Source organism: Hemitrygon akajei, chromosome 1 (genome assembly GCF_048418815.1).
Source record: "Hemitrygon akajei chromosome 1, sHemAka1.3, whole genome shotgun sequence".
NCBI lineage: Eukaryota > Metazoa > Chordata > Chondrichthyes > Myliobatiformes > Dasyatidae > Hemitrygon > Hemitrygon akajei.
This window is the reverse complement of record NC_133124.1, coordinates 62,283,884-62,306,129: the sequence shown is the minus strand read 5'-3', so window position 1 is coordinate 62,306,129 and position 22,246 is coordinate 62,283,884. Positions and strand designations below refer to the sequence as shown.

General features: G+C 39.3%; 1 protein-coding gene across 6 annotated transcripts in view; it reads right to left on the bottom strand.

The window, feature by feature from the left end:
- Positions 1 to 22,246, bottom strand: part of lrrcc1 (leucine rich repeat and coiled-coil centrosomal protein 1) — a 131,319-nt gene that overhangs the window by 73,797 nt on the left and 35,276 nt on the right. For all 6 annotated transcript variants that reach the window (XM_073044173.1, XM_073044146.1, XM_073044127.1 and 3 more), the window contains 3 exons: positions 19,742 to 19,940; positions 18,906 to 19,054; positions 4,146 to 4,350 (listed from right to left, as the gene is read on the bottom strand). In XM_073044173.1, the coding sequence (XP_072900274.1) occupies positions 4,146 to 4,350; positions 18,906 to 19,054; positions 19,742 to 19,940 (553 nt within the window). The remainder of the gene's footprint in view (positions 1 to 4,145; positions 4,351 to 18,905; positions 19,055 to 19,741; positions 19,941 to 22,246) is intronic.

The window sequence follows — 22,246 nt, the reverse complement described above, 5'->3', positions numbered from 1 at the left end:
AAGTAGTTCATAACCAATTTACTTATCTTGGGATTACAGTCACAAGGAAGTTTAAAGATCTCTTTCGTGAAAATTTTGTCAATCTTTCATATACTATTAAACAGAGTCTGTTACAATGGTCACCTCTTTCTATGTCTTTGGTAGGTCGTATTAATGTTGTTAAAATGTATGTTCTCCCTAAACTTTTATATTTATTTCAATCAATCCCAATTTTTATTCCTAAATCTTTTTTTGATTCCTTAGACTCTATTATTTTGTCATATCTGTGGAAGAATAAGTGCTCTAGAATTAATAAAGGTTATCTCCAAAAATCTAAAAAAGAGGGTGGCATGGCTTTACCTAACTTTCGTTTATATTATTGGGCAGCCAATATACGTTGTGCTACCTTTTGATCTTTTTTTCATGGCCAACCCAAGTGCCCTAATTGGGTGGCAATGGAGTTGAGCTCCACTAAAGAATTATCTATCTCTGCACTTCTTGGCTCTGTACTCCCTAGTAATTTGTCCAGATTGATAGTTAATCCTCTTGTTAGACACACTCTGCGTATATGGGCTCAGTTTAGGAAATTTTATGGTTTCCATGGTTTTTCCTTTTCTAGCCCTATCTTACATAATCACCTTTTTTTACCTACTACGTATGACTCAGCATTCCATGATTGGTATAGGAAGGGCATTAGACATTTTGAAGATCTTTTTATTGATAATCGCTTCGCTTCTTTTCAACAGCTCTCTGCTAAGTTCAATCTGCCCAATGCTCATTTTTTTAGATATCTCCAAATTAGACACTTTATTACTCCTTTAATTCCTAACCTCCCTGAAATGCCTGATAAAAATGTTATGGACTTATTTGTTTCTATTAATCCACTAGGTAAAGGTTTAATATCATTTATTCGTGATAAATTAGCAGCCTTACGACGTGCCCCTGTGGATAAAATTAAAATGGCATGGGAGCATGATTTAAATACCTCCTTATCTGATGAGACTTGGGACTCGATTCTCAAATCGGTTAATTCAACCTTTCTTTGTGCTCGCCATTGCCTTTTACAGCTTAAGATTGTTCATAGAGCCCATATGTCTAAATCTAAATTATCTCGATTTTACCCTAACATTAGTCCGCTTTGTTATAAATGCAGAAGGGGCGAGGCCTCTCTCATTCATATGTACTGGCTTTGTCCTAGCTTGGAGAAATTTTGGAAAGATGTCTTCATAACGCTATCGCATATTCTGAATCACCACCTAGAACCTACCCCTTTAATTGCTTTGTTCGGTTTCTGGGGTGAGACAGATTTACGTCTGAATTCGACTAAGTGTCGAATATTATCTTTTGCCTCTCTCCTGGCTAGACGTTTAATCCTCCTTAGATGGAGAGATGTTGCCCCGCCCACGCATGCTCAATGGCTTAACAATATTATGGCCTGCTTAGACCTTGAAAAAATTCATTATTCAGTTCTTAATTTGGATTTAAAGATCCATAAGGTCTGGGGACCTTTTATTGAGTACTTTCATAACCTTCCTCTTGACTAGGGGTTTTTTACGGTCCCTTGCTTTCAGCTCATTTTGTTTGTTGGTAGTAGGCATTAATATCTTCTGTTGCTAAGTGTATTTACAGTTTTGGGGGTTTGATTGTCCTGATTTATATTCTCTATATTGTGTTGTGGTTGGTCTGGAGTTTTTTTGTTGCGGGGCTTGGGGAGGATACTAATTTTACATGTCTTCAATTTGGGTGCTTTCTCAATTATCTTTCTTTGTATTATATTATTATTGTATTTTATTTTTGCACTGTATCAATGTTCATTTTGATTTGGGTTTTTTTTATCTGTAGCTATGTAGAAAATGTATAAAAAAACTAATTAAAAAAGTCGGTTATCAAAGATGAGATAACAGCACATTTGGAAAAAGGTGAAATCATTGGACAAAGTCAGCATGGATTTGTGAAAGGAAAATCATGTCTGACGAATCTTATAGAATTTTTTGAGGATGTAACTAGTAGAGTAGATAGGGGAGAACCAGTGGATGTGGTATATTTGGATTTTCAAAAGGCTTTTGACAAGGTCCCACACAGGAGATTAGTGTGCAAACTTAAAGCACACGGTATTGGGGGTATGGTATTGATGTGGATAGAGAACTGGTTGGCAAACAGGAAGCAAAGAGTGGGAATAAACGGGACCTTTTCAGAATGGCAGGCAGTGACTAGTGGGGTACCGCAAGGCTCAGTGCTGGGACCTCAGTTGTTTACAATATATATTAATGATTTAGACTTGGGAATTAAATGCAGCATCTCCAAGTTTGCGGATGACACGAAGCTAGGTGGCGGTGTTAGCTGTGAGGAGGATGCTAAGAGGATGCAGGGTGACTTGGATAGGTTAGGTGAGTGGGCAAATTCATGGCAGATGCAATTTAATGTGGATAAATGTGAGGTTATCCACTTTGGTTGCAAGAACAGGAAAACAGATTATTATCTGAATGGTGGCCAATTAGGAAAAGGGGAGGTGCAACGAGACCTGGGTGTCATTGTACACCAGTCATTGAAAGTGGGCATGCAGGTACAGCAGGCAGTGAAAAAGGCAAATGGTATGTTGGCATTCATAGCAAGAGGATTCGAGTACAGCAGCAGGGAGGTTCTACTGCAGTTGTACAAGGCCTTGGTGAGACCACAGCTGGAGTATTGTGTGCAGTTTTAGTCCCCTAATCTGAGGAAAGACATTCTTGCCATAGAGGGAGTACAGAGAAGGTTCACCAGATTGATTCCTGGGATGGCAGGACTTTCATATGAAGAAAGACTGGATTGACTAGGCATATACTCGCTGGAATTTAGAAGATTGAGGGGGGGATCTTATTGAAACATATAAAATTCTAAAGGGATTGGACAGGCTAGGTGCAGGAAGATTGTTTCCGATGTTGGGGGAGTCCAGAACGAGGGGTCACAGTTTAAGGATAAAGGGGAAGCCTTTTAGGACCGAGATGAGGAAAAACTTCTTCACACAGAGAGTGGTGAATCTGTGGAATTCTCTGCCACAGGAAACAGTTGAGGCCGGTTCATTGGCTATATTTAAGAGGGAGTTAGACATGGCCCTTGTGGCTAAAGGGATCAGGGGGTATGGAGAGAAAGCAGGTACAGGGTTCTGAGTTGGATGATCAGCCATGATCATACTGAACGGCGGTGCAGGCTCGAAGGGCCGAATGGCCTACTTCTGCACCTATTTTCTATGAATCTTAGTCGTGGAGATTGTTTAGATAGGGTTTGATATCTCTGCAACAAAGGAAGCAACAGGAAGTTATAACAGAGGGACATAAAACAAAGAGAGACTGAATAGACTAATTAGGAAGAACCTATTTTCTTCATTTGAGGTCAAAAGGAATGTTAAAAGACTAAAAGTATCTGTTACATGGATTTCAGGGAAAGAGGATTTTTCCACTGCAACAGTAGGGGGAATGTGGAATTCACTACTAGAGGAGAGGTGGAAGCAAAAACCCTCATAACATTAGCACTTGAGGAAATGCCGTGATGTAATGCATAAGGTTGTGGGTCAGTGAGCAGGAAAGCAAAAAGTTCTTTTTTCCAGCTATCAAAGACACACTATACAGCAGTTCCTTTCTGTGCCATACATTTTTCCAGGGCTTAGTGCTAGGACAGTATGTTTAAGTGCATTAATAATAAAGGATATGATTTCATAATGTATTGACAAAACATAATTAGGAAGCATATTAAACAATGAAAGATTTCTGGACACAAGATAGACTTTACAAGAGCTTCTATAATGAAAAAGTAGATGAAATTCCAGATTAAAATGTGTGAAATGATGCACTTTGCTACAAAGAATGACAAAAAGCACATTAAAGTAAATTGGACAACTTAAAGAAAAGTTCACAACAGAGAGACCTTTGCAGTATTGGAAAAAAAGCCACCAAGGAGGCACATTATTTCAGGATAAATGGTCAGTCATATAAAACGGAGATGCAGAGAAATTTGTTTTTGCAGGTGGTGGTGCATCTCTGGAGTTTTCCATGTCAATGGGTTGTGGAGGCTGGATCATTAGCAATAGTATAATTTTGTGATTCATTACATCATTGATGTTTCATGCAATTCTACAATGGTCACATAAATGTGACATTATTTTTTTTTAAATCACCTTATATAATCAATACCTCCATAGTCTGTTGTTGAAGCCTTTGTGTCTCAGTCTTCAAAAGTGTTTCTTCAAGAGATTTCAGGACTTTACATTGATCCTCCTCAGTACACTTCATCTTCCTCAACTCCTCTGTAAGAGCTCTTACTTTCTTTTTTAACTCAGAAACATAAGCTTGTAAATGGCTTTTGGCTTCTTTCTCTTTCACAAGTAACTCTTTTAGCCTGGAATTATAATTAAAATAGAACAGAAAATCAAAATGAATAACAGGTTTTCAACAACTCTGAACAAATTTTAGAACCACATTGTAAGCTATAATGCACCCAAAAATCAAAATATCAAAATATTATATTGAAGGAAATGTACTTATTAAATAAAATTCACCTCATTGACACGCAGTTAATGCATCACTTGAGTAATCAGTTCCAATACATTAAAAAGATGCAGCTTTCTCATTTTATAATACAATGTTTGAAAAAATAGAATTCTCAATGTTATTTTCAAAAACAAAAATGGAACATAAAAAGAAATGTTATAGGCATTTTCTTATACTGTATCCAAAATAAAAATCCCAACTGTATATTTTAATAAGTGTGATTCAGCGATTGTGAATTATTTTTGTGAAACATTTGTTATTATTCCATATAGAATGTGTTCAAAATATTTTCTTTCAGTGCTCATTTGGTGAATAATTTTCAACAATGTCCTATCAGTGTAATGAGGTATATTCAAATAGCATCAATAATTAAACAATACTGTATTCTGTAGGCAGAATACTAGACAATATTAATGGATTTATCTCTGTAGAATTTTGGATATAAATATACTTGACTAAAGTAACAAAAGTGTTTTAAATTAACAAAAATGTGCAGAATTCTATTCTTTGGGGTATTTCAAAATATCATAATTTTTCCCAATTTATATATGCTTGCAACCATTTATTAGTACCAACAAAAAATATAAACCATATATGTAAGTAGTTAAAGTAAAATAAACATTTAACTGCTCATAATAACCCTGCTTCCCAAATGCATTATACAACAGATTAACTCATTTATCAAGGCTCTGATGACAAGGCACTGTGCTATTACAAAAACACTGAAAGAAAATATTTTGAACACATTCCATACTGAGTCACAACAAAACTCTATTAATAAAGTAATTGAAACACTGAATCATCTGTTTAAAAATATTTGGTTTTCAATGATACAAGGTCATAAAATATATTTTCTCCACTGATTGTATCTCCTTCAAACTGCACTTTCATGATAATCAAATGTTACTGTTCTTAGTCATTACAGAAAAAAGGCAAAGTCAGATGTTAAAAATCAGCTACAGAAATGCAAAGGAAAATGTATCCAATAAACTGTTTCTCCAATTCAAAGCTAAGTGGATTAACAAAATAACATGCACTAAATCACAGAGACAGTAACCAACAGTTAAGAGCTGTTGTTTGTCCTGTGCCTATACATAGGATACTACCAATATATCACATTATGCTTGCTTGCTTATCACACATTTAAAAGAAAATCCAAACACCTATTTGCCTTGACAGAAACAAAAACATATCATACTATCAGGAATTTGTTTTCTTCCGTTTGATTGTATATTATCCTGCAGTAAATTGTCGACTTAAAAAAAAACATAAATGAAGATGCTGATGGGTGTGAACAATGTTTATTATTTAAGAGTATTAAAATGCATCTACCTTAGTGTAACAATTGTAGATAATAGTTAATGAATCTTCTTAGTTTACTGAATTGATTAATAATATGCAAAGTACAAGATTTCAAAATTTAACAGCTACTTATTTTCTGTTCTTCCAGAAAATCACAGCAGAGTAAGAAATTGCCTACATATTGTTGGGTCAGCAAAAACGGGAAATCCAATCCAATGATGTCCGTCTTTTCCCAAAAAGTCACAATGTGATAAAAGATGTTGTTCACTATGCTGCCAAGCAGTGTTTGTTCATTCATGCTATCTAATGCAAAGTCTGATTTATAGCAGAAGCACCTACTCAAATCTAACTGCAACTTTGGTCAATTGTGGACAAAAGAAACAAATTTCAGATGATAGGTAGCAATGGCAGCTCTTTAACACCAACATTAACAGATGGTAATTGACAGAACATTTTTCCAGATAACGTTAACTGCTAAATCTAGTCAACATTCAGGTAATATCCACACCACAAAAATGGCAGTCAACAACCATCTCCAAACCTTTCTTTAACATTCAACCACTTTGTTGAATATTTTAACACCAACATCTTGGAGAGACACCACTGTCAAGTGGTCAAAGAGAGATACAGCACAGAAATTGGCCCTTCAGCCCACAGTTGCCACCAACTATCCATTTGTAATAATCCCACATTAAATCTATTCACCCCCTCCCCACATTACATCGAATCTACTAATCTCCTGCACACTAGAGATAATGTAGAGTGGCCAATTAACCTACCAAACAACACAGTTTTGGGCTATGGGAAGAAATTTGAGTACTTGGCAAAAAGTCATGTGGTTAACAGGGAGAACATGCAAACTCCACTCAGACAGCAACAGATTTTACCCAGGAGTTGGGTGGCAGTTCCTCTACTAGCTGTGTTACAGTACCACCCAAAGACTTAAATGGACTAGAAATGTGAACATGGCACCTAGCAGAGCAGATCACATCATATTTCCACATCTGTATGGATGGAATGTAAAACAAAGCTTCACATTGTACCTTGGCAGATGTGCAGTAATAAATTTCATGACATCAGTACACTCAGTTAGGAAAATATAGAACAGTAACAATGCAGAATAAATTGTCTTACAGAGAAAGAGCAGTACAGGCAGACAATACAGTTCAAGGTCATGATGAGGTAGATTGAGGTCAAGAGTCCATCTTATCATATTTGGAAACTACTCAACAGATTTATAACAGCAGGATAGGCATTGTCCTTGAACCTGGTGTTACATGCTTTCAGGCTTTTGCATCCAGGGCCTTTTGCTTTATCAATGCAACAAGAATGACACAACAGTCAAGAACAATGACGAGATGGAGTATAGAGAGGAAGTGGAGCGGCTGGTGGATCGGTGTGAGAAGAACAACCTAAGCCCGAACATGAAGAAGACAAAGGAAATCGTTGTGAATTTCAGGAAGGTGCAGACAAACTATCCCCCTGGATACATGGTACCTCCATAGAGAGACAGTTAAGTGCACAAAGTTCCTGAAAGTTCACGTCATGGATGACCTCACCTGGTCCCTTGATATCACCTCCCTGAACAAGAAGCACCTCCACTTCCTAAGATTGAGAAAAGCAAGGCCCCCCCACCACCTCCCTACCATCTTAGCAGCATTTTAAAGGAGCACTGTTGAGAGCATCCTGACAAGTTGCATCTCCATCTGGTGTGGGAGCAGTCAAGCAATGGACCAGAAGTCCCGACAAAGGACTGTGAGAACAGCTGAAGGGATCATAGGGACCTCCCTACCATCCACTGGGGACATTTTAACATTGGAAAGTTTTTGTCAAGAATAGGCCATTTAGCCTAACAAAGCTTACCAAATTCCTATTCACGTAGATGGATTAATTTTGAAGTAACAGATGGCATCCACTTACTTATACACTTAATGATTTTGAACACTTCTATCACACCCTTCTTATTCTACTTAGGTTAAAAAAAAATAATTCTTTCAATCTTTCTTCACAGCTCATACCCTGCAGACCTGGAATGAGTCTTGTTGCCCTTCTCTGAACGTCCTCCAGTGCTTTCACATCCCTCAGAAAAGATGGAGATCAAAATTATACACAGTATTCAAGGTGTGGTCTCACAAGGGCATTATACAGCTTACGGAGAATGTCTGTAGACTTGAACTCCACTGAATGCATTATATAACTCAACATTCTATTAGCCTTCCTAATTGTTTCTGTGCATTGTCTAGTTGTGGATAGGCAGTCTCCCTTATTATTGACCACCAGCACTCATGGCACGCTCTTTTCTCACTGTTACCATCAGTTAGGAGGTATAGAAGCCCTAAGGCACACACTCAGTGATTCAGGAACAGCTTCTTCCCCTCTGCCATCTGATTCCTAAATGGCCATTGAAGCTTTAGAACCTACCTCACTTTTTTTTTAATATCCAGTATTTCTGTTTTTGCACATTGTTAAGAATATATTTAATATATGTAATTGATTTACATGTTTATTTATTATGTTTTATTTTATTTATTTATTTTTTCTCTCTGCTAGATTATGTATTGCATTGCACTGCTGCTGCTAAGTTAACAAGTTTCATGTCACATGCTGGTGATAATAAACCTGATTCTGATGAGTCTACCAACACCCAAGTCCTTCTCATACAGTACACTGTCTAACTCAAGGCTCTAATCTGCTTGTATCTAATATTTCTACTTCTTATTTGTAATATTTTACATTTACCTTCTTTACATTTACCAACAATGCCACATACCAAAAGAATTGAACGCATTCATTTGAAATATTTAGTTTTTAACATATCATTATGTGAGCTTTGTGGTACAAAATGCCTGTGGCTTTTCCTATTGCAGTCATTAACTTAGAAATGATTAATTGGTTATTAAGTTTTTTTAAACCATCTGAAGATATGAAAAATATTTTGGATTTACATGTCATTCTGCATAAATATTCTCATATACTCTCATATATTCTCATATGAGTGAGCTCAGAGTATCAAGAGCCTACAGAAATTTTTATTCCAAGAGAGTAAAGGAAGAAACTGTTCTTCACACAACTTCCATTTATACCGCAACGTAGTAACAAATTTACCTGGGTGCTTCACGTGAGCTTCATCAACACAATTTGAGACTAAATTATTTATTGGTAATAGGGCAAATAACCAAAAGCTGTGAAAAAAAATTGACTTGCTATAAAGATGAATGGTAGACAAGAACTTTTGTATCTAGGCAAATGAACCAGGACCACAGGTCCACAGCAGATGCCATCTCATTGGCTCTTCACTCAACCCTGGACATCTGGACAGTAAAGAAGATCGCATTTAATACCATCACACCCTCAGAACTAATCAATAAGCTTCAAGACCTTGGCCTCAATACCTCCATGTGCAATTGGATCCTCAATTTCTCACTTGCAAACCCCAGTCAGTTTGGATTGGCAACATCTCCTCCACAATCTCTGTCTGCACAGGTGCATCACAAGGCTGTGTGCTTAGCCCCCGATCTACTCACTTTACACTTATGGCTTTGTGGCAAAGCACAGCTCTAATGCCATATTCATATTTGCTGATGACACCATTGTTGCAAGCCAAATCAAAGGTGGTGGTGAATCAGCATATTGGAGGAGAGTGAAAATCTGGCTGACTGGTGCCACAACAACAATCAGAGGCTTCATGTGCCATTCCTAATCGGAGGATCAGAGGTGGAGACGGTCAGCAAATTTCAATTAGGGTACTCAAATTTATCATTTCGGAGGACCTGTCGTGGGTCCGGCACACAAGTACAATCATGAAGAAAGCACAGCAGTGCATCTACTTCTTTAGGAGTTTGCAAAAATTCAGCATTACATCTTAACCCTTGAGAAATTTTTATAGATGTGTGATGGAGAGTATACTGAATGGTTCTACCACAGCCTGGTAAAGAAACACTAATGCCCTTGAACTAAAAAAACAGTGGATACCATCACTGGTAAAGCACTCCACACCACTGAGTACATCTGCACGAGTGTTGTTGCAGGAAAGCAGCATCAGGAACCCCATCACCCAGATCATGCTCTCTTCTTGTTGCTGCCAACAGGAAGAAAGTACAGGTACCTCAGGACACATACCACCAGGGTTAGTAACAGTTATTACCCCTCAACCATCAGGCTCTTGAACCAAAGGGGATAACTTCACTCAGTTTCACTTGCCCCATCATGGAAATGTTCCCACTTACTTTCACGAAATCTTCATTTCATGAAGAGTTTTTGATATATACTGCTTTTTTATTTATTTACTATTTAGTTCTTTTTGTATTTGCACATTGGCTGAATGCCCAAGTTGGTGCGGTCTTTCATTACAACTATTATGGTCATTCTTTGATAATGGATTGAGTATGCCTGCAAGAAAATGAATTTCAGGGTTGTATATGGTGACATATATGTATTTTGATAACAAATTTACTTTGAACGTTGAGGCAATGAATTAATGTTGGGGAGTACAAACCCTTGGTTGTCTCCAACTCAACAGGAAAACTTTCATTTTTCTAACTTTTGGTAACTTCTATTCTCTGTCCCATTCCTTTGCTTTTCCTTATCCTTCTGGTCTCTTTATCCCTTCTCTTTCTCCTCCCCTGCTTTCATGATCTGCCCATCACCTACACCTTCCTCTCTCTGATTCCCCATCTTCCTCCTTTTATTCTATGGTCTACTGTCCTTTATTATCAGATTCCATCTTCTTTACATCTTTGGCCTGCCGGCTGGTGGCACAATAATATCAGCACCGGACTCTGGAGCAAAGGCTCCCGAGTTCGAATCCAAGTCGGGCCACCCCTGAGTACGCTTACCATCAGTGCCGGGTTGAGCGTCGAGCTAGCCACTCGGCCTCGTAAAAAAAAAAACAAGAGTCAAGTCAGGAACATTCATGTCGTGACCCGGTTAATCCGAAAGGAGACCAATCCTGACACCACGCGCCAGACAAGAATGGCTGACTGTCTGGTGCGACACCCTAAAAAAAAATCTTTGGCCTTTCATCACCTAGCTTCTCACATCATTCCCACTTCCTCCCTACCCACCTTCTCCCTCTCATTGAATTCACCTATCACCTGTCAGCTTGTCTTGCTTCGAAACCTCCCAACCTTTTCTTCTGTCTTCTGCCCTCTATCTTTCCAGGCCTGCTGAAAATTTCCAACCCAAGTTATCAACTGTTCATTTCCCTCTATAGATGCAGCCTGACCTGTTGAGTTGCTCCAGCATTTTGTGTGTGGAGGCCAAATTGTATTAAAGTTTATTCCTTTACCTGCAGATCAGTCAGGTCACACTCAGGGTTGAGACCATGCCTTCCTGAGACCTAAATAAGCTCTCCAGGAATAACAAGCATCAATTTCTCCTGAGATGCTCCAAAGAGTGCTGAGGAATAACGTCACCCATGTGGCTCTGATGTGGAAATAAACACTAATGTGTGACCCAAAGTGCCCAGTGAATTTACATAGTTGATGGGATTTGACTCAGAAATTGTAAATGCAATTTACTTTAGGTCCATTCAGTTTTGAAATACATAACACTGAAACAGTACTGCAACTGAACTTCAAAAAAAAAAAGCCTACATTGAATTAAAACAGCAATTTTTAACCAGTATTGCTGTTATAAAACATTAGTTAAAAAAAATCCCAGTTCAATACTTTCTCAACTGACACGTTCAAATATAGAACTGAATTAATGTTTGAAAGGGTGCAAAATTTTCATAGAAAATTTCCTTTGAGAGAAGAACACAGGCAGTTAGAGGAGCCATTCAAACACAACCATTGCAATACCAATATCTCTAAAATGTGATCTAAATTTATCAGAACGGTAGTTGATAATAAGACCATAAGATATTGGAGCAAAATTAGGCCACAGCCCATCAACTTTGCTCCGCCATTTCATTATGGCTTATCCATTTTTCCTCTCAGCCCGTCTCCTGCTTTCTCCCTGCATCCCTTCATGCCCTGACCAATCAAGAATCTATCAAACTCTACCTTAAATATATATAAAGATTTTGCCTCCACAGCTTCCTGTGGCAATGAATTCCACAGATTCATCACTCTCTAGCTAATAGCTCTAACCAGTCTTGTCTTGTGATGGGCAGTGAAGAATAAAGTGCTGACCTTAAAAGTAAACACAAGTGATAGATAATTCTCATCTGTCAATTAGAAACATTATTGACATTCAAATAGAAGATGCGGATAAGAGTATGGAAGGAAGAGAGAGAGAGAGAGAGAGAGAGGGAAAGAAACACTGGGAGATGATGAAACAAAGTCAAGGGGACAAACAAATTATTCTAGGACCATTGGGCAATCATTAACCAGCTGCTCTCAAATTGTGGCTTTTGTGAAAGTCTGTCAAAAATTCATGATGTCTGCTGCAGCCGCTGTGGCAGTCTCACACAGGGCATTTGTACACCACAGCACCAAGTTATCAGTTTTGGCACTCTACCATGGAATGCGACTATCCAGATGAGCTTAAGAGCTGAGCCAGAGCTTAATAGACCTGGCAGCCTGATTCCAACCAAACAGGCAGGAATGGGACAATTTATTCACCAGCTTTTGGGGAAGGTAGGGGCAAGAAGTCTGATATCCTTAACCAGTAGTCAAAACTTGTAGCTGTCCAGAGTTCCAAGGACCTTGCCTCCAGGCTCAAATAAATCTACCTAATTGCCAATTGCCATTTCAACCATAGGAAAGGTGACCGAATACCCAATTCTAATGAAAGGTCATCAACCCAAAATAAACCCTCTTTGCCCACAGATACTGCCTGACTTCCTGTATTTTTCAGGATGTTCTGATTTTAGTTATGATTTCTAGCTTCTGCAGAATTTTTCTTTCTGAGATTCACAATAATTTTAATAAATATTAAAATATTTTAGTATAATAAAATATTTTAGTATCTGGGAGTACAGTTAGACGAGAAGCTAGACTGGACTGCCAACACAGATGCCTTGTGCAGGAAGGCACAGAGTCGACTGCACTTCCTTAGAAGGTTGGCGTCATTCAATGTCTGTAGTGAGATGCTGAAGATGTTCTATAGGTCAGTTGTGGAGAGCGCCCTCTTCTTTGTGGTGGCGTGTTGGGGAGGAAGCATTAAGAAGAGGGACGCCTCACGTCTTAATAAGCTGGTAAGGAAGGCGGGCTCTGTTGTGGGCAAAGTACTGGAGAGTTTAACATCGGTAGCTGAGCGAAGGGCGCTGAGTAGGCTACGGTCAATTATGGAAAACTCTGAACATCCTCTACATAGCACCATCCAGAGACAGAGAAGCAGTTTCAGCGACAGGTTACTATCGATGCAATGCTCCTCAGACAGGATGAAGAGGTCAATACTCCCCAATGCCATTAGGCTTTACAATTCAACCGCCAGGACTTAAGAACTTTTTAAAGGCTATTATTAATGCTTTTTGAGATAGTGATTTAGATGCATATCATATTTTTTTTTACTGAGTCAAGTATTGTATGTAATTAGTTTTGCTACAACAAGTGTATGGGACATTGGAAAAAAAGTTGAATTTCCCCATGGGGATGAATAAAGTATCTAATAAGTATTTTTCTCCAGTTCTATTTCAAAAAAACATAATTCTAAAATGCAACAAGCTACCTACTTGTTTTAGTAGGGATTAATCCAGAATGATAATTTGAATATTATGTAGAATGATTATAGATATAGATATTCATATAAACATACACTAATACACATATACTTCCTACTTTTCATATCAATACCTGTGTTTATAGCAATTAAGCAGCATCAACAGGTAATGGATATAGAGCATAAAAACATTGAAAAGCTACAGATCAATACAGGCCCTTCAGCCCACAATGCTGAAACAAACATGTACTTACTTTGATATAACCTAAGGTTACCCATAGCCTTCTATTTTTCTAAGCTCCACGTACCTATCTGGGAATCTCTTAAAAGATCCTATCGTATCCGTCTCCATCACCGTCACTGGCAGCCCATTCCACGCACTCACCACTTTCTGCATAAAAAACTTACCCCTGACATCTCCTCTGTACTTACTTCCAAGCACTTTAAAACTGTGCCCTCTCATGTTAGCCATTTCAGTCCTGGGAAAAAGCCCCTGACTATCCACATGATCAATGCCTCTCAGCATCTTCTACACCTCTATCAGGTCACCTCTCGTCCTGCACCACTCACAGGAGAAAAGGCCGAATTCACTCAACCTATTCTCATAATGCATGCTCCCCAATCCAGGCAACATCATTGTAAATGTCCTCTTCACCCGTTCTATGGTTTCCACATCTTCCTGTAGCGAGGTGACCAGAAATGAGCACAGTACTCCAAGTGGGGCTTGACCAAGGTCCTATATAGCTGCAACATTACCTCTCAGCTCTTAAACTCAATCTCATGGTTGATGAAGGCCAATGCACCTGCACAGCAGCTTTGAGTGTCCAATGGACTCAGACCCCAATATCCCTCTGATCCTCCACACTGCCAAGAATCTTACCATTAATACTATATTCTGCCATCATATTTGCCCTACCAAAATGAACCATCTCACACTTATCTGGGGTGAACTGCATCTGCCACTTCTCAGCCCAGTTTTGCATGCTATCGATGTTCCGCTATAACCTCTGACAGCCCTTCACACAATCCATAGAACCCCCAACCTTTGTGTCATCAGCAAATTTACTAACCCATCCCTCCACTTCCTCATCCAGGTCATTTATAAAAATCATGAAGAGAAGGGGTTGCACAACAGATCCCTGAGGCACACCACTGGTTACTGACCTCCATGCAGAATATGAACCGTCTACAACCACTGCTTGCTTTCTGTGAGCAAACCAATTCTGGATCCACAAAGCAAGGTCCCCTTGGATCCCATGCCTCCTTACTTCTTCAATAAGCCTTGCATGGGGTACCTTATCAAATGCCTTGATGAAATCCATATACACTACATCTAATGCTCTTCCTCAATCAATGTGTTTAATCACATCCTCAAAAAATTCAATCAGGTTCGTAAGGCATGACCTGCCTTTCATAAAGCCATGCTGACTATTCCCAATCATATTATGCCTCTCCAAATGTTCATAAAACCTGCCTCTCAGGATCTTCTCCATCAACTTACCAACCACTGAAGTAAGACTCTCTGGTCTATAATTTCTTGGGCTATCTCTACTCCCTTTCTTGAATAAGGGAACAACAACTGCAACCCTCCAATCCTCCGGAACCTCTCGCGTCCCCATTGATGATGCAAAGATCATTGCCAGAGGCTCAGCAATCTCCTCCCTCGCCTTCCACAGTAGCCTGGGGTACATCTCATCCGGTCCTGGAGACTTATCCAACTTTATGCTTTCCAAAGGTCCAGCACATTCTCTTCCTTAATGTCTATGCTCAAGCTTTTCAATCCGCTGCAGGTCATCCCTACAATCGCCAAGATCCTTTTCCATAGTGAATACTAAAGCAAAGTATTAAGTTTCCCTGCTATTTCCTCTGGTTCCATACACATTGTTCCACTGTCACACTTGATCGGTCCTATTCTCTCACATCTTATCCTCTTGCTCTTCACATACTTGTAGAATGACTTGGGGTTTTCCTTAATCCTGCTTGCCAATCATGGCCACTTCTGTCTCTCCAAATTTCACTCTGAAGCTCCTTGCTGCTAGCCTTATAATCTTCTAGATCTAATCCTATTAATCTTCGTTACCTAGTTTTTTGAACCTTTTGTAAGCTTTTCTTTTCTTCTTGACTAGATTTTCAACAGCCTTTGTACACCATGGTTCCTGTATCCTACCATCCTTTCCGTCTCATTGGAATGTACCTATGCAGAACGCCACGCAAATATCCCCTGAACATTTGCCACATTTCTCCGTACATTTCCCTGAGAATATCTGTTCCCAATTAATGCTTCCAAGTTCCTGCCTGATAGCTTCATTTCTCCTTACTCCAGTTAAATGCTTTCCTAACTTAACTGATCACCATCTCTAAAACGCTCTCCCACTGAGAGATCTGACGCCTGACCAGGTTCATTTCCCAATACCATATCAAGTACAGCCTCTCCTCTTGAAGGCTTATCTACATATTGTGTCAGGAAACCTTCCTGGACACACCTAACAAACTCCACCCCATCTAAACCCCTTGCTCTAGGGAGATGGCAATCAATATTTGGGAAATTAAAATATCCGACCATGACAACCCTGTTATTATTACACCTTTCCAGAATCAGTCTCTCTATCTGCTCCTCGATGTCCCTGTTACTATTGAGTGATGTATAAAAAGCACCCCGTCAAGTTATTGACACCTTTCCTGTTTCTAACTGCCACCCACAGAGACTCAGTAGACAATCCCTCCATGACTTCCTCCTTTTCTGCAGCCATGACACTATCTCTGATCAGCAGTGCCACGCCCCCACCTCTTTTGCCTCCCTCCCTGTCCTTTCTGAAACATCTAAAGTCTGGCACTCTAAATAACCATTCCTGCCTCTGAGCTATCTAAGACTCTGTAATGGCCACAACATCATAAGTCCAAGTACTGATCCACGCTTTAAGCTCATCCGCTTTGTTCATAATGCTTCTTGCATTAAAATAGACACATCTCAAACATCTTGATCTAAGTGCATCCCTTCTCTATCACCTGCCTATCCTCCTTCTCACACTGGCTCCAAGCTTTCTCAACTTGTGAGCCAACAGCCCCTTCCTCCATCTCTTCAGTTCAGTTGCCACCCCCCAGCAATTCTAGTTTAAACTCTTTCCAATAGCCTTCGCAAACCTTCCTGCCAGGTCCCCCTCAGATTCAAGTGCAACCCATCCTTTTTGTATAGGTCACGCCTGCCCCAAAAGAGGTCCCAATGATCCAGAAATCTCAATCCCTGCCCCTGCTCCAATCCCTTAACCACACATTTATCCTCCACCTCACTCTATTCTAGTACTCACTGTTGCATGGCACAGGCATTAATCCTGAGATTACTACCTTTGAGATCCTGCTTCTCAACTTCCTTCTTAACTCCTTGTAGTCTGTTTTCAGGACCTCTTCCTTTTTCCTATTTATATCGTTGGTACCATGACCTTCCCACTTCAGGATATTGTGGACGCGATCAGAAACATCCCAGACCCTGGCACCTGCGAGGCAAACTATCATCTGCATTTCTTCCTGTGCCCACAGAATTGCCTGTCTGACCTCTAACTATAGAGTCCCCTATTACTCCTGCCCTCTTCCTTTCCCTACCCTTCTGAGCCACAGGGCTAGACTCTGTGCCAGAGGCGCGGCCACTGTTGCTTCCCCCAGCTAGGTCATCCCCCCACCCCCCACCACCCCCAACAGTACTCAAACAGGAGTACTGATTGTTATGGGGAACAGCCACTGGGGTACTCTCTAGTATCTGCCTCTTTCCCTTCCCTCTCCTGATTGTTACTCACTCAACTGTTTCCTGAGGCCCTGGTGTGACTACTTGCCTATAGCTCCTCTCTATCACCTCCTCACTTTCCCTGAGCAGATGAAGGTCATTGAACTGCAGCTGCAGTTCCCTAACCCAGTCCCTAAAGAGCTGCAACTCGACATACCCAGCACAGATGTGGCCTTTTGCGAGGCTGGGAGTCCCAGACTTCCCACTTCTGACACCCAGATAAGAACACCTGCCTCAAAGACTTACTTCCTGTTTCTATTCTTCACAAATAACCTACCTGGCTTCGACTCATTATCACTGACGCCCTGTTGAGCCAAAGCCTTCCTATTCTGTCCCCAAGCATCCATAGACTGATACTCAAGTGAACTATACTGGTTTCCTCTGTGTCTCTAAGATGTGTTGGTAGCTTAACTGTTATTGCTATAGGTAAGTGGCAAAAACAATCAAAGAGAAGAATTGAAATAGAAATAAAAAGAGTTGATGGAATTCAATCAAAAGATTGTTGAAATTGCTCTGCTGGGAGTCAGCATGGAACACGTCTCCTTCTGCAATACATAAAACAAATTTTACTGATTTATAACCCATTACTCAATTGATTTTAAATTCCATCTCTTCTTTCATATCCTTTATTTTCCATCCTTGTATTCTTTCATATAATTCTACAACTTCCTCCAGTCTTTTTTACCTTCCAAAATATCTGTATTCCACTAATTCTGATTTCTTTCCTCTAATGGCTTCATCCCTTCACTGTCTACACCCCAAGTTCTTGAATTCTCCTCTTAAACTTATATTCTTTCCTTCTTAAAGTTATTCCATACAACTTCTGACCAGGAATTGAAGCAATTATTCTTTAAACTTCTTGCAGGGTTTGGTTGCAAATTTTATGTGATAATGTTCTTATTAAGGGCCTTAGTTGCTTCATGTTAAAGGTACGATTTAAATACAAATTGATGGAACAGTGAAGGCTTGGAATTTGCATTTGTTATGCTTTATTACCAAAAAGCTGTGCAAAACTGACTACATGGAAGCATTTACTCAAGGGTTTAAGCTGTAGTTTATTAGTTGTATTTTCAGTCAGACAGTAAGAAACTAGCCCTTCAGTGTACCAAATATTAATCAAATACTAAGCATCCATTTAAACACTAATCCAATTTTATTCTCCTCACACTCTCATCAATTCCCACACAGACATTAGGGGGTAACATAGCTGTTTGTTAACCAAGCAACCTGTGTATCTTTGTGATAGGGTAGGAAGGTCAAACACTTGAAGCAGTTAAAGGGAGAACAAGAATTCCATGCAAACAGAAGATAGGTGGTCACTGGAGATACGCAATGAGTATTTTTTAAAATTATAACAACTATAAGTTATGTAAACTGACCTATTTCAAAAACAGTCATAAGACATTTATTATCTGACCATTTTGAACAGGAACCACTGTATTACAAAATCATTCCAATTGAAGGTGCCATCAGAACTTAAAATACTTCCTGAAAATTTTTTTTGGCTGGGCTGAAGTTAAACTATGTTCTGTAAGAAAGCAAGTTATATGCTAGAACATGTCAAACATCACTTCTTACCCAACTCTTTGTTCTCATCTGCTCTTGTATCAGGTCATTGATTTGGTCGTAAGTTACACACATAGTATTAATATAAAAGGTAGCTAAGTGTTTCAGCATACATTGCAAATTTGAGAGCAAGTATTTAATGATGATTCAGTTACCTGTCTGAAGTATGCACAGCCATGTCTTGAAAATTCTTTTTTTCATTAGCCTGGCTTTGTAAAGTTTTCATATGGTCCATTAGTTGTTTCACAGTTTGCTCTGCCTTCCATCTTGTCTCACGCTCTTGGTCCAACTCTTGAATAAGCACCTAAAAATAATTACACTGGATTTATATTGGAAAGGGTTAAATTTACATGATTTGGTTCTATAGAATAAATTTGCACTGATATTGCATTTTTCACATCTAAAAGCACCCAGAAAGTTATAAATTATTTTTATACAGTGTATTACTAGATCTTACAACTTCTTAGGATGACATATGGACAGTTAATGAATCTGTTTTGGTGGCATTTTGAAGATGTGGCATGGATATAATCTCAGGGAAACTACTTTTTTCTTTAAATAACAGCATTTCTTCTCTAATCAACTTCTGTGTGTTTTGTTGTGCAAGAATGACCTTGATTTAATTTGTCACTTGAAAAGCACGTGTACAGAAATTGTGTAAAGTCCTTTAATTACCCCACAACCAAGATTACATTCCTGTACAGTGTAGCTTGAATCTACACTTTGAAACCAGAGATCCAAGTCCTACCGTGGAGATATTTTAGAAGTATTGTATGGTTATCAGAGAGCATTTCTGTATAAATGTGGAATATAATTTTCACATAAATATTTAAAATTTATAATTCAAGCAATCTGAAAGAACCTACAATGGGATACTTTAACAGTACTGAATGTTGATATATTAACTATTGACTCAACATCAGTCAAGCTATTCAAGATAATATACATTGAGAACATCTTGATTTAAAAACAAAATTAATATTTCTATTACCCTGTATGTGGACTCCTCGGTTACATTTGTTTCCTTATTGTCTTGCAACTTATGTTGAGATTTTTGCACTGAAGCATTCCTGAGTGTGTTTCCTACTATTTGAAGTTCACCAGATTCCACGGGTGAATTGCTGGAAAAATCTTCACTATTTGGTTGTTTGACAGAGGTTTTTAATTTTTGCTTACAAAGTTGTCCAACCCTGGGTCAAAAAGCAATTATTTGCATTACAATGTTGTAAAATGTAAAACAGCAGAACATAGAGCACATTATTTGCAATAGTTCATAGAAGTCCTTTGCATCCATATGACCTTTCTCCAGATACTGTTAAAATATTCTTTATAAAACTGTAGGATTGCCTTTCCATCAGTCTGATGCTTTTATATTGATGTTAACTAATTTCTTATCATTAATGTCTTATCTGCAAATAAAAGTGTGAAGATAATTAAAAGTATACATAAAATATAACATCAGAAATTTTCATACCAGTGTTAACAAATTCATGAATAATTGGCTTACACATTAACCACAAGACTGACAATGTAAGTGATGGGAACCACTTCCCCTGTTCACCCATTTTCACCTCATACAATCTCTTGCAATCACGGAATTCTTCAAGATTCAAGATTATTTAATGTCATTTCCAGTACACAAGTATAAAGGAGAATGAAATAATTTTTACTCCGGACCCAATAAAACACAACAATAATAAAAAAAACACAAGATACATAAATACATAGATAGCTGAGATACGCAGATTGATTGTAGGTCCATAAAGAGATACTAGACACAGGAGCATCTGTACAGACAAGGTAACTGACAGGAAATGATAAAGTAATGGTGGTTGGGAATGTGGAGGGGTAGGTTAGTGGGTGAAGGTGCTGATCAGCCTTGGTGCTGAGGGAAAGTAACTGTTTTTGAGTCTGGCAGTCCTGGTGTGGATGCTACGTACCTTCTCCCTGAGGAGGTGGGTGACATGATTCAGGATGTCATTGGCCCTTTTTTGGCACCTTTCTGTATATGTCCCTGCTGGCAGGTAGGCCGGTGCTGGGGATGCATTGGGCAGTTTTGACTAACCATTGTACAGCCTTCCTATTCGCTGCAGTCTGGTTTCTTCACCATGCAGTGATGCAGCTAATTAGGACGCTCTCTACTGCACACCTGAAATATGGCTTTTGTGTTTTATATTTTCAGGTTTTGATTTTTTTTGTTTTTGTTGCTTTTTGTACTTTTTTTGTACATGGGGGGAGTGGAGGTGTACGATGTTTCTCTTTGAACAGGTTGCTTCCATGGTTTTTCTTTGTTTCATGGCTGTCTACTTGTGGGGAGGATGAGTTTCAGTGTTGTATACTGCATATGTACTTTGATAATAAATGTACTTCGAACTTTTGTTGGTATAGATGTGTATATTCCAGTTTCTTTCAGCCTCTTCAAAGTAGAGGTGTTGGTGAGCTTTTCTGATTGTGTGGAATGTGTTGGGGACTATGATTGTGCAATATATGCACTCCCAGGAGTTTGAAACTGTTCATGGTTTCCACTGCTGTGCCACCGATGTAAAGAGGGGTGTGAGTTGTACAGGTTTTCCTGAAGTCAATAACCATCTTCTTAATTGGGGAATTTTCCACTGGCCAAACATTTTAATTCCCATTCTGACATGTTGGTCCAGCTTCAGGGTGGAGGAACACCTTATGTTCTGTCCGGGTAGCCTCCAACCTGATGCATGAATGTTGATTTCTCCTTCCAGTAAATAAAAAATTCCCTTCCTCATCCCCTCTTCTTCTATTCTGCACTCTGGCCTCTAGCTCTTCTCATCTGCATATCACTTCCTCCTGGGTCCCCTTCTCCTTCCCTTTTTCCTATGGTGCATTCTCCTCTTCTATTAGATTCCTTCTTCTCCAGCCTTTTATCTTTCCTACCCACCTGGCTTCACCCATCACCTTTTAGCTATCCTCCTTCCCCTCCCTCAACCCTCCCCCATTATTCTGGCAGCTTCCCTCTTCCTTTCCAGTCCTGAAAAGGTCTTGGCCCGAAACATTGACTGACCTTCTGATTTCCTTCAGCATTTTGGATTTTCTACATCTGCAGGCCTTCTCGTGTTTAACCATCTCCTTTGTCTTGTTAACATTGAGGAAGAGGTTATTTATCTGGGACCAAACTTCAAGCTCTTCCACCTGCTCCCTGTAAGTCATCGCATCGCTGTTGGTGATGAGCCTCACTGCTGTCGTGTCATCAGCAAACTTGACAACGTGATTATTCAGGTGGCTGGCCATGCAGTCATATGAGCAGACTGTACAGCAATGGTCTCAGCACACAACCCGGGGAACGCCTGTGTTGAGGATGACGGGGAGGGAGGAGCAGTTGTGCATCCGGACTAACTGAGGTCTATTGGTTAGGAAGTCCAACACCCAATTGCACACCAAGGAGTAGGAGTTTGTTCAAAGTCTGCGGAACAACAGTGCTGAACGCCGAACTGAAATCCAGAAACAGCATTCTGGCACAAGTATTCTT